This window comes from Lycorma delicatula, chromosome 4 (genome assembly GCF_047948215.1).
Source record: "Lycorma delicatula isolate Av1 chromosome 4, ASM4794821v1, whole genome shotgun sequence".
NCBI lineage: Eukaryota > Metazoa > Arthropoda > Insecta > Hemiptera > Fulgoridae > Lycorma > Lycorma delicatula.
The window spans coordinates 23,945,197-23,961,751 of NC_134458.1; the positions used below are offsets into that span (position 1 = coordinate 23,945,197).

The window sequence follows — 16,555 nt, forward strand, 5'->3', positions numbered from 1 at the left end:
CTTTAATTATCATTTTTAGTGACGAATCAATAACATTCATTCAATAGCTATTTAATACCATTTTATCTCTAATGAAAAAAAATAATAACGCTAAGGCCTATCTATATATTATCAGTTAAACCTTTACGGAATTATAAATATAAAAAAAATCCCTTCAATCAGATTCTGAGAAAAAACAAAATTGTTTTTTTTTTTTTTTATTCTTATACGGTTTACTATTAACAAAAATCACAAAAAGAAAACGATCGGGTTTTATTTTTCAGAACGTGTAGTGTTCAATTACTAATAGCAAGGAACAAATTAAAAATTATAACATATAGAAACTAACTGTATTTTCTACTGAATTTTTAAGAAGAAAAATTTAATTTATAGTTGCTTTTACTCGACTGTAAACTAGGTAACTTTGAGTTGTTCTATTCGTTAAAAAGATTTTATCTCACAGGTTCAAATAGTTTAAAGAAAGCCTAACCAGACGGGAACGTTTAACCAATGTACCCGATTAAATCATTTTTTTAAGCACCTTTAAGGAGAAATTATGACAAATTTCAGCGTTTTGTTATTAAAAAAATTAAGTATACAAAATAACGATAAGGAATTTAGCTTTACGATGCAGATTATATTTATTCTTTCGTTTAATCCGTAAAACGAACTGTAATGATAAAAAGAAAAACATTTCGTCAAATTTAAACCTAGTGATAAATTTTTAACTTGTAAATACGAGTACATAAAGATTCTCAAAGTAGAAATTAGTTCATGTGGGTGGACATAAGATGTAAAAAACATCGATTAACAATTGAATTGCGCAATCTTTCTTTTCCATTTCTGCTCTAGAAGAGATTCATTTAGCAACAGAATAAACAGAATCAAATAAGAAAACGTTTCTATCGTTAAATTAATTTTTATTCAATACGAGTATGTTTTCATTAGTTTTTGTTTTATTTAATTAATTTACCCGTCGATCAAATTTTGTTTCATTCTTACTTTCAAAGGTTTTATTAATAGATATTTATCTTTAACAATAAATTAAAAATTTTGAAGTTGTGGGGTTGAGAAGTCAGGTTTGTTCGTGTTCAAAAAAGATTTAAATTTCATGTTTCAACATTATAGTATTAAATTTTACCATGCAATCATTATTCTTTCCGTCTTTATAGTTTGGAATTTTTCATTTTCTCCCTTACAGAAAAATGCTGAAAATAAATCTTACTAGTATTTTAGTATGTCGGTTCTATTAGAGTATGACAAATACTATTTTCAATAATTATTTTGGTCTTTTAAAAATAATATTAATAGATTTTTAAAGAAAAAAAAATGTAATTAATATTTTTATTACCGGACGTCATCTAACTTAGAAGAATTTCAAACATTCGTACATTTTCCAGCGTTAATTTTGAATAATATCTACTTCATTAAATAATAATTGATTCCTATTTAATTACAATTATAAATATAAAATAAAATAATTTATTCATCTCGATATAATTATGTTTTATTAAATACTTTCATTATTTGTTGTTTTCAAGTTTTTTTTGTTAAGTTATATAATTTTTATAAATCCTTTTCTTTAAAAAAACCTTCGATTACACATTTTATAAATTCGTTTACATATTTTTCTACGGATGATGCTGATGCGTATGCGATATAAAACAAATTAAAGTTTAAATATTTAATTCAACAGATAAAGTAGAAAAATCCTAAAAAAGAGATTTCTTGTCATGTAAAAGAAAGAAATTTTATCGGTTTTGTCTAGTCCGCATCGCACGGTAATTTGAATATAATTATTTTTGCACTTATAAGCTTAAGTTTTCGTCTGTGTTAAATTTAATTTGACTTGATCTTTTTTATTTTCGAGGGAAGAAAACGGCATTTTATTATAATTTAGCATATAGGATTTTCATATCGATAAATATTTTAGATGATTAAAAACATATATAAAATCCCTGTTTTTTTATGATATAGTTAATTTAAGAAAGTATACGATTAAATATTTATTTAGCATATTTAAGTAGATCCATTCGTAAAATATTTCACATATTTATTTGTTAAAATACGATTATGTTCACAGAAATGTAAATCCAACAATATAAATACAAATGCACTCACAGGTAGCTATTATGGAAACAGAAATATAATGACATGTATTAGCACAAAACAGACTTCATACACTACACTGTAGGCTTATAAATACAGTAGTGAAAAAAAAGGGTAAATAAATAAACTATATATAAACATATATAGCAAAGCACGAGAAGCAATCAGTAGATATGAAAGTAAGTTATTAGGTAGCAGTAATATTTGTAAGTTAGTAGTAGTATTATTATAGAATAGTAGTGAAAGCGATTCATGCAAAAAATTAAATAAAAATAAAGTAAGAAAAAATAAAAAATAAAGATTAATGATAGGAGGCATTCAAAAAGGCCAAATTAAATAGGGTGCGTGCGTCTACCTGTTATGGAATTTGTAACGGCAGTCATCGGCTGCGACGATGTCCATAAGCAGGATGTATTTGGCCTTTTTGTCAAGCCCCATTACCCGTACTTTGTAGGCGGGAAACATGCGCCTAAGAACAAAACAAAGAAAGAACCGAACTAAAATGTGGTGAATCACTACTTATAAAGGTATAAAGGTGTTGCACTAAATCGCTACCTGTTGTGAAATTTGTATCTGTAGTCATCTGATGCAACAATGTCCAACAGCAGTATGTATTTCGCTTTAGCATCCAAACCGGATACGCGAAACTTCATCTGGGGAAACATTTGCCTGTGGAAAACACAAAACACACAGTGGTACATAGTGGATAAATGCCAACCTCCATAGGATACAGTAAAACTTTTCATATTGTACTCTGATATGTCTTGGTGATGTTGACTATACTTATTGCGCTATATATTTTGCCGATGTGTTTAAAATTAAAACTTAATAGATTGCTTCATAATAACGGTAAAAACCCGTGTAGTCTTATTTTACCATTCGGTTAGTTTTCGTTTAACTATGAAATTCCATTTCGCTACTGATATTTTATTTTTAAAAAACTAACAAGTACCTATCCTTTTTCGACTACTTTTCTACCTAACACAAATTTATTCCGCCCTTAAACCGCAACATAATTTTTTAAAAAATCGTTCTACCGTCTGTCTATAATTAACCTTTCCTTTTTATCCGTAATAAAGTTTTGTGATTTTTGAGCAATGGTTTTCCAGTTATCAGCCATTTTTTGAGTAAACAATTTCCGATCAGATACGTCGTCTGTAAAAGTTATTTAAAAAAAATACGCGAATAAATTGGTATTTGAAATAAAGTATTGTGAAATATTTCGATCCAGTACGACTAACGTAAAGGAAAGCTCACAACAAAATGTACAGCCGTTGCCTTGTCATACGAGCAACAACGCGTAATAGAAGTTAGAAAAGATATATTATACGGTAATTGTTACATCGCTTTGTTTCAGCAGTTAACGTAGCAGTTAATTAAAAAAAAAAAGGTTTGTAAATAATATTTCGCATTATGGTAGTTATCGACTACTTTGTGATATTTATTTTACACGTTTTCTTATTCGTCTTATCAAAATGAATTTCCAGTCTTTTTTTTACTTAAAAAACTATTCCTTAAAAGTTGTTAGATGAAAAGCGATAAATGGAAAACCGTTAACGTCCAAATTGTGTGACGGTAATCAATAAAGCTTACTATTTACACAGTTAAAGACACAGTATTTTGAGTTTTTTTTTTTTTTTTGCTCGTTTCATACAGTCGTCAAGTCGAGTTAGGTTAAAACTTAATAAAAAAGGGGTACTTTTCTGCAGTTTTTTCTTCAATGATTTTGAAGAAAAAGTTCAGTAATGAAATGAAATCGCATATGCGGGGAGTAGTATAAGACCACCATCAGTTTTTTACCTTTATTTATTAAAAAATCTGAGTTATTAAAAACTAAATTCATCGACAAGAATATAAAGTGCCAAGAGTCGTGTAGATGTGTATGACTGTGTTGTTGATTTTTTTTGTATGTATTGTAATGTAAATATATTTGAATTGAATGAATGTACATATTTTCAACGATGAATTAAAGGGTTATTTTACTTCTGTTTTATTAGGTCGACTATATTTTATTTTTCCCGTAAAGGAACGGTAATATATTTAGAATTGGGTAAAAGTTTTAACAATATTTTTATTTCATTTATTATTAAAAACTTTAAATAACATTCGATTCCTCTTTTTATTTTATTTTATTTTTTAGAATTTTGTGTATTTCCTTTCACGGTCATTTCTTATAAACCACGTTAATTTGATTCTTCCGGTTACGTTACTGGTACAGACAAGAAGTCTCCGACGTAGTGAAAAAGATGTACTCTGTTAATTCTTTCATTAGGAAAAGAATGATTTTAAGATTGTTTTACTTTATTAATTAGTTTATTTTTTTAAATTCTAAATTCCGATATTAATTACTTTTTTTATACCGTTTCAAACTAAAAGCCGGCCGCAGATATCATATTCCATTAAAAAAATTTAAATAAAATAAAGGAATTTTCTACGTAAAATTAAGTGCTGATGTTTTGTGGATTGTATAGATTGTTCTTAGCGGAATTATTGTTTGTTGGTTTTTCACTTTTAACCGTGTTTTATTTTTACATTATTACTCAAATAAGATGCTTCAACAAAGATTTTACCAATTAAAAGCCGTAACATTTCCATTTTATTTCTGTAAATTAAGGTTGTACACTTTAATTTCTTTAAAGTGTACAACCTTTACAACCACCTTGATTTGGTCTCTATAAAATTATATTTTGTTTAATTAAATCGAATAGTTTTCACGTTTTATTATTTGTAAGTGAAAAACAGGTACACGCGCTATATTTCTTAAGGAAAAATGATATAAATTTAAGGGTTTTATTTTTAGAAAAATTTGGTAAGAGATGAATTTTATGCGCGTTTGCCGGCGCGGTTAATTTGTTTTTTCTGTTCTATTATCATGAATTATATTAAGAATGTTTCCATCGCATTTAAAATTTTAATTTTTTGTTATTAGCGATGTAAAAACAACAAAGTTAATTAGAAAACACGATAGAAGTGTAAATATTGAAGAATATGTTTTACGTAAACAGTACAAATATATTAATTAACAATGTTTAAAAAAAATTCTTTTTATGCACGTGTGAAATAATAAAATGTAAGTTAGATTTATAATTTAAAAATTACCGAGTTATCAATAAATTTTTCGGCACATCAATTAAATGTAATTACGAAGACCGAAGCGTTGAAAAGATTATTATTCTCAATGCCTTCCCGCTCGATCAGTGAATTCAACGTTCATCCGGTGTTTCAGTCTGCTTCATCGAGCGTAAAAATAAGTCGACAGCTTTTTTATTTCAAATCAAATCGATTTTAATACGATTAAATAAAACTCCAAGACCGGTATTTCTATTAGTTATTGAAATTTAAAGAGAATTACGGTCAGTTTTTTATATTTAAAATTATTTATCGGCATTATGAGTAGAAGTTTTTGTTTTGTAGGTTAAAAAACTCTATTTACTATATTCTACTTAAATACAAATTTTGTACGCAGTGTTTAACCGTACATAAAAATAAATACTATTAATTTATTAAAAAAATAATAATAAAATATAGGAGTAGCTTAAAATCAAAATTTGTACAAAAAAGTGGCTTTCAACGTTCTAAAAGTAAAAATAAAAATTATAGAACTTTCTTAAATGATTTTTTTTTAAATTTATGTGAAAAAAACCCTGAGAAATGCGATGTGAGTTTATAATATGAATTTTACAATTTTTGTTTATATATTATTGATTTTAATTTTCAAAATAAAGTTTACCGCTGCCATAAACTTTATTCTAATGTAAGTCGATTCTGTCAGGCAGACGATTCAAAAACTTTCCATTTAAGTTTTGTTCTTTTTGAATTTAACTGTACTTTTAAACGGTCAGTTCACAATGAATCGTTAAATCTAATTTATTGTAAACTAATGTTGAAATTAAAAGTACAACTTTAAAATGTAAATGTAATTTAAAATAAAAAAACTTCATAAAACATATGCTTCACTTATTTAGGTATTAAATATTTATTTATAAATAATATTTTTTTAAAGAATTTTCCCCGTTCGTCAAAAGATTAGTTTCATTTTGCGGCCGACATTATTTAAGATTTTATATACGACTAATATTCTAGATGTGAGTTAAAGGTTACATTTGTGTAGTTATGGAATAATGTTTTTTAGTGTATTATATGTTCGAGTATAAGACATAGTAAAATATAAAGTAGCCTGTTTCCTGTTAAATGTTTTAAAACTGAAAGTCGACATGAAATAATTACAAATTACATTTTATATCGTGTATAACTATTACCTTTTTTTGTATTTAAACAAATTTAGTCGGAAACTACTGGAATAGTAAACTACTGTGAATACATTTTACAATCTTAATATTAATTAAATATCTTATTCATTTTATATTTAAAGCATTTGTATATAATAATGTTGTCATAATCTTATAAATAATAATTATAATAATAATAATAATAATAATAATAATAATAATAATAATAATAATAATAATAATAATAATAATAATAATGATGATGCGCTGAGGTAGATAATTCCCACGTCCAGAACATAACATCTACGTTCCACGTCCAGGACGGAAACAGCTACACATATGTACAATTCATAATGCTGGCTAACGGGGCTCCGAGTGTTTTCCCTCGGACATGGAACTTCATCGGCCTGAATCCACCTATAGACCGTAATAAAAGGACTGGATTTTCTACCACCTGCAGATATGAAAAACTTTAATGATTAAGGAAATGGACACACACCACACACCATCTTTAGAGCTGGCGAGGTGGCGAACAGGGTTGAAGTGATTGCAGGTGAAATGAAGGCCCTTCCGCTGTCCACATGCCCCCAGAGACGGCAAGCATCTAGTTAAGGTGACCAAGTATGACGGTGCATGGGAGCCTTGAAAACCTTTATGTATAGAGGCCTGGGCCCCTACACATCAAAGTTGCACTGAGTCCAGACTCAGTGCAGAGATTGCGCTCCGCTCTCCTCCAGGACATATATGCCGACTAGACAGGAATACGGACCGGACCTCCAGGGTTGATAGCCATGGAGTGGAGGTGTACCTCGGCGGCTAGACTGAAGGGATCCAAATTTCATACAAAATTGAACAAACAAACGTCACAGAGGATTCACGTAAACACTCTCGTCATGAACACCCTCGGAGAGGAAGTTTTGAAAGAAGAAGGATTGAAAATGAGGTAAGTGGGTGCAAAGAGCTATTCAAGAATACTATAGTCAAGTCAAAATATCTGGTAATTACGAGAGATGATGGAAATATTTTGAGAGTAAATCCTTTCCTTATTGCTGGAGAAATAGGTAGATGTGTTGGCGGCCTTGTTAAAGAGATCAGGAAAACAGATAATGGTCTTTATGTAGAGATGTCTAATAATGCACAGTCACAGAAGATCCTAGGACTGAAGAATATTGGCCAATTTGCTGTACACGTCGATCCGCTCAGCACACTCAATACATCAAAGGGATTGTGGTCTATCGTGATCTTCTAAATTGTAGAGAGCAGAAGATAGTTAAGGAATTGACAACACAGGGAATGGTAGAGTGCCGCAGATTGAACACGAGAAGAAACGGCCAAGTTCTACCTTCTGCTTCTCATGTCCTCACCTTTAACAGAATAACCCTGCCGGAGAATGTACGTACAGGAATCCACAGATTGGATGTGCGGGCTTTTGTACCACAAGCGATAAGGTGCTTCAAGTGCCAACGTTTTGGCCACACCACTACTCGATGCGACAGACCCCAAATATGCGTGTGTGGTAAAGAGGTTCATGAAGGGGAGTCATGTAACGATCCTCTTTCATGTGTAAACTGTAGAGGACAGCGATCGTGCAGATCGATCAAGAAACTGTTCTGTTTACAAAGATGACGTAGCTGTGCAGGAAGTCAAAACCCTGCAGAAAGTCAGTTACCTTGAGGCAAAGAAAATTGTAAACGTCCGTAAACCTAAAGCAGCAACAACTTATGCTCAGGCTGCGGCTGCTGTTCCTGCTTCTGCTCCAGCTGCTGGCGATGCAAACCAGCTTATTGGCAAATTTGCGCCCACTTTGGCTATATGATTTAGAGAATTATAGAAACAAAAATGAAGTCTCTCAATCGCAAAGAAATTACAAAGCCATAGATAAAAATACAGCCTCCTGATGATACCTCGACTATAAACAAAGGTGCTCTTAAACAGAAGAAAATAGCTACCAAACCAGAGGTCTAATTTTATTTAAGTGTTTGTAATAAAACACTTATAGTCAAGCAATGAGAAAGTGTACCAAACATAAGGACCTATGAAAAATATTCGGACTAATAAATAATATTGCTGCTTATTTGGAAAGAGGAAAAGAAAAAATAATAGTCGCTTATCTACACGCCAATGGACTGCTATGTCTATAAGTAATTTAAAGCTGTGATAAAGAAGCTGTTAGGAAACTTGAGAGAATGCATTCCTTTCTGGATCTCCGTATTAACTTGATGATCCGCGAGGAGTGGTCTATAGTGGCCGGTTTTCTTCGCGTTCTTGTGGTGTGAAGGTCTGCAGAAGGAGGTTAGTCGAGGTGTTTGATCGTGGCAGGATCCCGGGTGGCTAGGTTTCCGGCCTAGGCATTATCTTGGTTGGACGTAGGTGCATTGGCATCGTGCCACGGTTATATTGGTTATGATTCGATTTAGGGCTCCCGCTGGCGAGGGTGGCCGCGCTGCCGAGGTATAGTAGCCCGTGCGACAGGGGGCAGTCCTGATTTTGAGTTGGTAATGCCGCGCGAGACTCCATGATGGGACAGACTGGTGGTGCGGGGTTTGTCCTCGACTCCTGCGCGGACCGGAATGAGGTAGAGACTACCTCGGAATGAGGTGGAGGATCCGGCATGCCTGTAGCCGGGTAGGTCATCCGGAATTCTGTGGCCAATGATGTAATGCTTAACGGTGGTTTCGGATTTTGGACTTTTTTTCGGTGCTTAAAGGGAAAAGTAAATAAGAATATTGGTATTATGAAGACATTATTTTCCATTTTTTTATTTTTGTGTTTTATTTATTGTTTTGTTTTAATATTAGGGCCTTTTACACCCAATAAATATTTTTAGTGTATTAAAATTTATGAGTGATTAAATGTTTTTGTGTAGTAATTTTTGTATTTTTTTAGATAAAATTTAAATTGTAAGGGCCCTTTACACCCTTAGATATGACGAAACTGATGGTGATTTAAAACTCTTTTAAAGAATGTGACAGGAGCTCTGACCTCAGAAGTCGATGTTTGTATAACAAAAAAAAAAAAAAAAAAAAAAATTGTAATAATAATGCCCCGGATAAATCCAACCCCACGTCCATGTAACAACATCTACGCACATGTCTGGAGCGAGCAACGGTGTGGTACTTCGGTACCTGCACTTATGTAGGCCAATGGGGAAATGGTCTTGCTCAGGACATTAGAGATGAGGAGATGATGTACGGAACTGGCGGTCCCGAGCTATTCAAGATGGTTGGGGTTGTGCTTCTCGGTTCCGCTATTTACAGTTAATGCGGGAGGCATGACCGTGATCTGTTTTGCCTACGCTTGGTGGAGTGCGGAAGGAGAATACTCATCCCTCTTCTCAGTTTTGGAGCCGGACAAAGTCTTGTGCCATCTAGCATGTGTCAGTCACTTCGGCCCTTGGCAGGGATTATCCTATGGGTGAGGGTATCGGAGCACTTACTGCTACGTGCAGGCGCTGTGATGTCGGTATCGTGGGTCAGGCAGTACTTGACAACTCGACTCGGTAAAATTTATGGAGGGATGCTGATTAGGGTAATTCAGGCAGGATCAATGATTCGGGGCACGCTTAACCGCCTTTCACCCCGCACTTTACGATATATTGACTGGAGAAAAATTATTTCATGTAACAATCGACTTACACATTATCTGTTGCAAAGGGTCCACACAAAAATCCCGCTTCAAACCCGAAACGAAGGAAGAGCTTTTAAGATGGTGACAAGGATAGGTAGGATCGAAACAAGTTTTGACCGAAGCATCAGAGAATCATACCAAAGTATTTGGTTGGAGAAAGAAATTATGGAGATTTCACAAAAGTCAGTCCTTTCGTGATATCGCGTGGAATCACGGAAGCTGCGGGAGGATCAATTTAGGAGGTTGGAAAGACAGCTTCTGGTTTGCTCGTTGAAACTGTTAATGACTTTCAGTCTTCGCGGCTTTGTAAAGCTAAGAAGATCACGTCATGGATGTTGAGATTTCACCTCAAGGCACTTTGAATACCTCTAAGGAAGTAGTGGTGCGCAGAGACGTATTAAAGTGCACTGAAGAGGAAATAGTAGAAAAAAGTTTGGAACAAAGATTTGTAGCGTATAGACAATTGACCTCTCGACGAAATGGAGAAGATGTACCCTCCGCGTCGCACGTTTTCACCTTTAACAAACCTAAGTGTTCAGTAAAGATAATGGCTGGTTTTCATAGACTTGAAGTGCATCCTTTCATTCCGACTCTACTGACATTCCGCTTCGGATGTCAGCGGTTTCGACACACGGCAGTACGCTGTACAAAGCAACAGGTTTGATCTTGTGGATACCAACTGCATTCAGATTAACCGTGCAAGGATTTACCCGAATGTGTGAATTGTCATGGGTATCACTTGGCAAGATCGCAGAATTGCCCAGTGTACAAAGAAGAAGTAGCCATCCAGGAGGTAAAGACCATACAAAAAGTCAGCTACTTCGAAGAAAGAAGCATGTAGATGCCTAAGGCAACGTCTTATGCTCAGGTTGCAGTTGCTCCTGCCACTTCATTCAATGCAAAAGACGTTATATCTAAATGAGCACAAGCCTTAGAGAATATGGTCAAAAGGATTATTAATGAGAAACGCAAAATACGACCACTCAAAGAAATTAATTCTTTCTTTATTGTCAATAATACAGTTGTCCATTGATAAAACTGGACTTCTGTATGCAGATCTTTACCTGGTGAAGTGCACACAAGAACTCGTCTCAGTTGAAGATCGGAAACCATTCATATTTGCTACTTCGACAAGTTTGTTAACAGCCGTCTGTAGCTCGTATTTAATAACAGTGGTTTTACTTCTAACGTAGAATATCTCAAGGTCATCCACATACCTACTTCTTCCAATATCAGATGGTATAGCAAGAATAAGATTGTTCACTGTGATTGTGAACAAGGTTCCGCTAAACGACGATCCTTGTGGCACACCGTTTTCCATTTTCCTGAGCAGCGATTATTCTTTCCAATTTTAACGCAACGTGTTTTTCATCTAAATAATTCCCAATAACAGTTGGGAGCCTCCTTTTATTCGCCAATCTTGTAGTTGTTTTAAGATGCCGTATCTCCAAGTCATATCAAACACTTTCTCTAAATCGAAAAATATGGCAACACAATGTTTTTCATTTCTAAAACTGTTTAATATGAAATTTTCAACATCAATCATCTGATCTGTGGTGAAGTGAAAATTACGATACCCCGCTTGATGGGGTGAAATCCATTCTTATTTTTCCAGGACCCACATGAGTGGGTCCTGAGTGGGTCATTTATCATTCGTTCTAAAATTTTCCTACAGTGCAAGTAAGCAAGATAGGTCGATAGCTACGCGCATCCAAGGGAATTTTTCTTTTTTTTTTAAATAGGAGCTACAATCACTTTTTTTGGAAATCGTGGATACATACCAGAAATCCAAATTTGGTTGATGAGTTCTAGTATTTTATTTCTTGCAATGAAATCTAGCATTCTGATCATTTTATATCGAATGTTGCCTGTACCAGCGGCAGTGTCGCTGTTTTACTAGGAGCATTTAAATGCTTCACATACAGCATTCGATCACCAAGGAACAGCTGGACGTAGCATCATCCTTGAGGTTGGAGGGATGTGGCTTGATGTCCCAGCAGCGAAGACATTTTTCACATGTTCAACATCCCTATTGAATTCTCCAGTTAGATTTTGAAAATGAACATCTCTAGTGAAGCTATTCCATTCAGCTTTGCCAAAAACCCATCTCTGATGTATGGGATACAATTTCACGGGTGTATTTACTGACACCACGATTGGAAAGTGATCGCTTCATGTGAATATTTATTTACTTTCCAATTTATTTTATGCGCTACAGTGGCGCTGACAGTGGTGCTAAATCAATGCAGAATGAAGAAACATCCTTGGCATTAAAGAAAATTCCTGTACCAGTATTTAATAATGCGAGATTTGAACTTGACAGAAAATCTTCAATTAATCTCCCGCAGCGTCCAAGCGACTGGATCCCCAATGAGAATTACAAGCATTGAAATTCCCCACAAGGATGACAGGGGGAGGCAATTGTTCTACTAGGTTGTGTAAATCCTTTTCTCCCCAATTTAACTTAGGCAGGGGCACATTGCATTAGGTCATGTTGACAGAGCTGTATAAGTGTATAGCTACCACTTGTAAATCAGTGCATAGATGAAATTCTTCGACGGCACAACTAGTTGCTGAGATGATGGTAATTCCTTCTCTTCATCTTTGATTAAGCGTTTGATCAAGTCTACCTATGTTTAGTCAGTCTCAAAGTATCAGTATTCCTTAAATATGTCTCTTGTAAAATAATGCATACGATTATTTGATTCTCTTTGACAAACACATATTGCTGTTCCATTGCATGTTCGACTCATCTACACAAACTGTTATTCAATTTGTGATTTATCGCCTAGGTTTTTCCATAGCTAAACCTTTTTTAAATTTTTTCTCCATTCTCTGTACAGCCTCCACCTCTGAAGATAGGGTGTCCGAGGCCTCAGAGACACTATATTCACCATTCGATCATCTCCTTGTGAAGCCACCGATGGTAATGGGGAGGATGATTTGCGGCCGGCATCCAAAGATACCGACCCAGATGTAGCGGAAAGTTTTACATCCAAATCCATGGTGGGTGCACTCCATAAGAATATTTTTTGGGTGGCTAAAATGCTCCCCCCTTTTTTTAGGTCTCTGTTCTTTTGCAGGCTCCTTAATAACTTTTTCAACTATTTCTTTACGATCAGTTACTGGTTCATTGACTTTCTAATTTCCCTGAGTGGAGACTTTCTTTATCTGGACCGGAAATTGTCTCAAATTAGATTGAGGCTGTTGTGTTTTCTCTTACTCTGTTTTGATGCGTTATTGGCCAACCGTTGAGAATTATTTATTTTGTTGCTTCTTGAACTTTTGGTGCCGGTTTCATAAATTCTTTGCTACTTTCTCTAATTGGTCGGGTTATGAGTTTCTCATTGATGATTCTTTCAACCATAATTGCTAAAGCTGGTAATAACTCAGATATAACGTCTTAAGGTTTCAAATAGCTTGCAGGAGCTGCTGCAACCTGAGTATAAGACATTAATTTAGGCGATCTATTGTGCTCTATTTTCTTGGCCTCAAAGTAGCAAATTTTCTGCATGGTTTTCACTTCCTGAATGGCTACTTCTGCTTTAAAAATGGTGCCCATGTCAATTCAGACGGGTGTATTTCTGCACTGTTCATCTTGATGTAATAGGTTAAACGTAGAGCCGATGTCTTGTGCAGCGTGCAGCTGTGTCTCCAAATATTTGACACCCAAAACAGAGCAAAGTAGTCGGTATGAATAGGCGAACTTCCAATCTGTGAAAACCAGCCTTTATCTTATCAGGACACTTCGGCTTATTGATGGCGAGGACGTGCAACGCGGAGGGTACTTCTTCACCGATGAGTTGTGTATTTAATTGTCGACAAGCTACATCTCCTTGTTCATGACGTTCTTCTAAAATTTCATCTTCTGCGCAGTTTATTGGTCTCTACACAAAACTACTTCTTTGGAGGTATTTAAAGTACAATGCGGTGATACCTCAACATCCATGACGCCGATCTTTTAGCTTTAAGTAACGTCAAGGACTGTAAATCATTTACAGTTTTGACAAACAAACCAATACTTGTTTTCCTAACTTTTGTAACCGCATATCCTGTAGTTTCCATAATTCCAGGTGATATAACGAATGGATTGATCTTTGTAAAATCTCCATTAATTATTCTTACATTCAGATATTTCGGTACTGCTCGTTGACTCTTCGGTCGAAACTAAGTTCGATCCAACTTTTCCTTTCGGTAGGCTGAAGCCAAAGATTCTTCAAGACGATGATTTTTATGTGGACCCTCTACCACAGATAAAGTGGATGTAGATTATTCCGTAAAAATATTGTTTGTCAGCCTACATGTCATAAAGTGCGAGCGGAGAGACGGTTGGGCATGCCCCGAATTATAGATCCTGCCTGGGTTGCTTTCGGTTTGCTTGGCTTTTCTCCCGCCGCTACCCCAATCGGTCGCCCTAAAGAATAAGACCGAATGTCTGTGCTACAATCGGCGACCAGTGTCCTAAATAGCTCATAGAGCTTACCTAACAGCGTGAGTAGAATAAGCGCGGTGCCCTACACCACCGACTTACGTGTCTAAGCTCTCGCTTGTCATATATTTACTAAAATGGGTAGACGCATCCCGTCAACTACTAAAAATATATATGACATCCATAAATTATAATTTAATTGTGAAGACAACAATTCGCTGCCACGTCTAGGTCGCTGAATGCCAGCAACCACCTGTTCACCATATTAAAGCGCCTAATTGACTGGTGGTCTGCCATATATCTCAAGGTTAGCTTCCCACAGCAGTGCGTTAGGAGTCTTTCCCTTAAGTAAACTACTGATGTCGGTTGAACATAGCAACCGCATCAAGGAACTCCCACACAGTCTGACAATGCGGCTCTCGCCACATTGACTCGCCACTTGTGCGTGGCCAATTTTCACCTTGATCTCTAAGTTCCAGGGTAGCCCGGTCCCTGGGCCCCCCAAGAACAGGGCAGTCAAACATCAGGTGTTCATTTGACTGGACCTCCTGGCAGACGCACAGCTCATCAACTGCCAGACGGAACCGAAACTATAATGGTTCAAATTAACGCCATTGGCGAGCACCTGGGCACCCGTTGCTCTTAAAAACGAACTCGAGGCATACCATCCCCCCAGATTCCGTATAAACTTGTACAGGGATCTTTCCTTAGTCGTGGTGTCCCATTCCAGCTTCCATGCTTCCATTGCGAGGCTCTGCAGCCTCTTCTGCAGGCGGGAGATGGACAACTGAACAAAATTTTGAAATCCTGCTTGGGTTACCCCAGTCAGCCGCCTTCTACAAATTTAACCTGGGCCGGTGAGTCAGGTACTGCCTGACCCATGATACCGATATCCCAGGGTTTGCACGTAGCAGAAAGGGCTCCGATACCCTTACCAATAGATTGATCCCTGCTAAGGACCGAAGTGACCGACTCACACTAGACAGCGCAAGACTTCTGTAGAGCAAGCTCAGAGTAGTACACCCTCAACCCGGCTCCACAAGCGGGAAAAGGGATGAGCATTCCCCCTCTGCCCACCGACCAGCATCGGCAAAACAGATCAGGTCCACGAGCAGCGAAACCGAGAAGCACAACCGCAATCGTTTCGGATAGCTCAGGACCTTCAATCCCGCACTTCACAGGAAGCTCCTGAGCAGAACCATTGCCCCGTTGGCCGACATAAGTTAAGGTATCGAAGTACCGTGTAATAATAATAGAGTAAAACACATTCTCAGATTACAAAAAAATCATTCACGATGACCCAGAATTGGAAACAAAAGTTGGTTCTGCATATCAACACTCTCAAGCAAATGATTGCAGTTCTTGGGAAAAGACTACGACGATACATATTGAAGAAGAAAAAATCTGAAAACAGGTAATTAGGCCTCAACCTCAGACAGTTTTAAAACAGTCTCAGTGAAGCACATTGCACTGGTAGTCTACCAGCAATGAATAATACCGTAGAATATTGGAGCCAACTGCGGGCTGGCAGAGCCATAATTCTCAAGCAGGATGTATACAGAACGAAGCAAAGAAATGAACATCGATCGTGGACATACCCGTAATTTCCTCCGATGATATCAAGAAAGTTGTGAAAAAGTTCCAAAACCAGTAAAGAGCAGGACCTGACAGTATTCAGAATTTTTGATGGAAGTACTTGATAGCTCTCCACGCCCTTCTTGTAACGATTTTGAATGATTTGCTCCGCATTCCTTTTGAAAAACCCACTTTTATCTCTCAGTCAGTCTCGTCCCTGAAACCAAAATCTAAGGAAACTCAGGATCCAAAAAAACTACAGGCCAATCACATGTTTAAGTACAGCGTACAAAATTATCTTCTCAATATTGGCTCGTAAGATCACTAATGATGTAATATCTGAAAACATTCTTGCTGAGGAAAAAAAGGGTTGCCGGAAGAACCCTAAAGATTGCAAGGAACATTTGGTCATAGATGCAATAATAGGGTGCAGGTGAAGAAAAGGAAAAGAAATCTGTCAGTTGCATGGATAGATTATCGGAAGGTCTACGACTCTGTACCTCATAGTTGGCTTTTACACATTTTAGAAATATACAGCATTCATCAAAGTATTATTGATCTCTTTAAGAAGTTAATGAGTTCACGGTGTGTAGAATGGTTACTCCCT

The 16,555-nt window shown here is 35.9% G+C and overlaps 1 protein-coding gene across 7 annotated transcripts in view; it reads right to left on the reverse strand.

Annotated features, from left to right (window-relative positions):
• bi (T-box transcription factor bifid) overlaps positions 1-16,555 on the reverse strand; it is a 383,693-nt gene that overhangs the window by 216,646 nt on the left and 150,492 nt on the right. For 5 of the 7 annotated variants that reach the window (XM_075362522.1, XM_075362521.1, XM_075362525.1 and 2 more), the window contains exon 2: positions 2,444-2,557. The exons of 1 other annotated variant lie outside the window; for it this stretch is intronic. In XM_075362522.1, coding sequence (XP_075218637.1) covers positions 2,444-2,557 — 114 coding nt within the window. Of the gene's footprint in view, positions 1-2,443; positions 2,558-2,643; positions 2,753-16,555 lie in introns of those variants that run through there. One more of the 7 variants, XM_075362526.1, reaches the window with a different exon arrangement.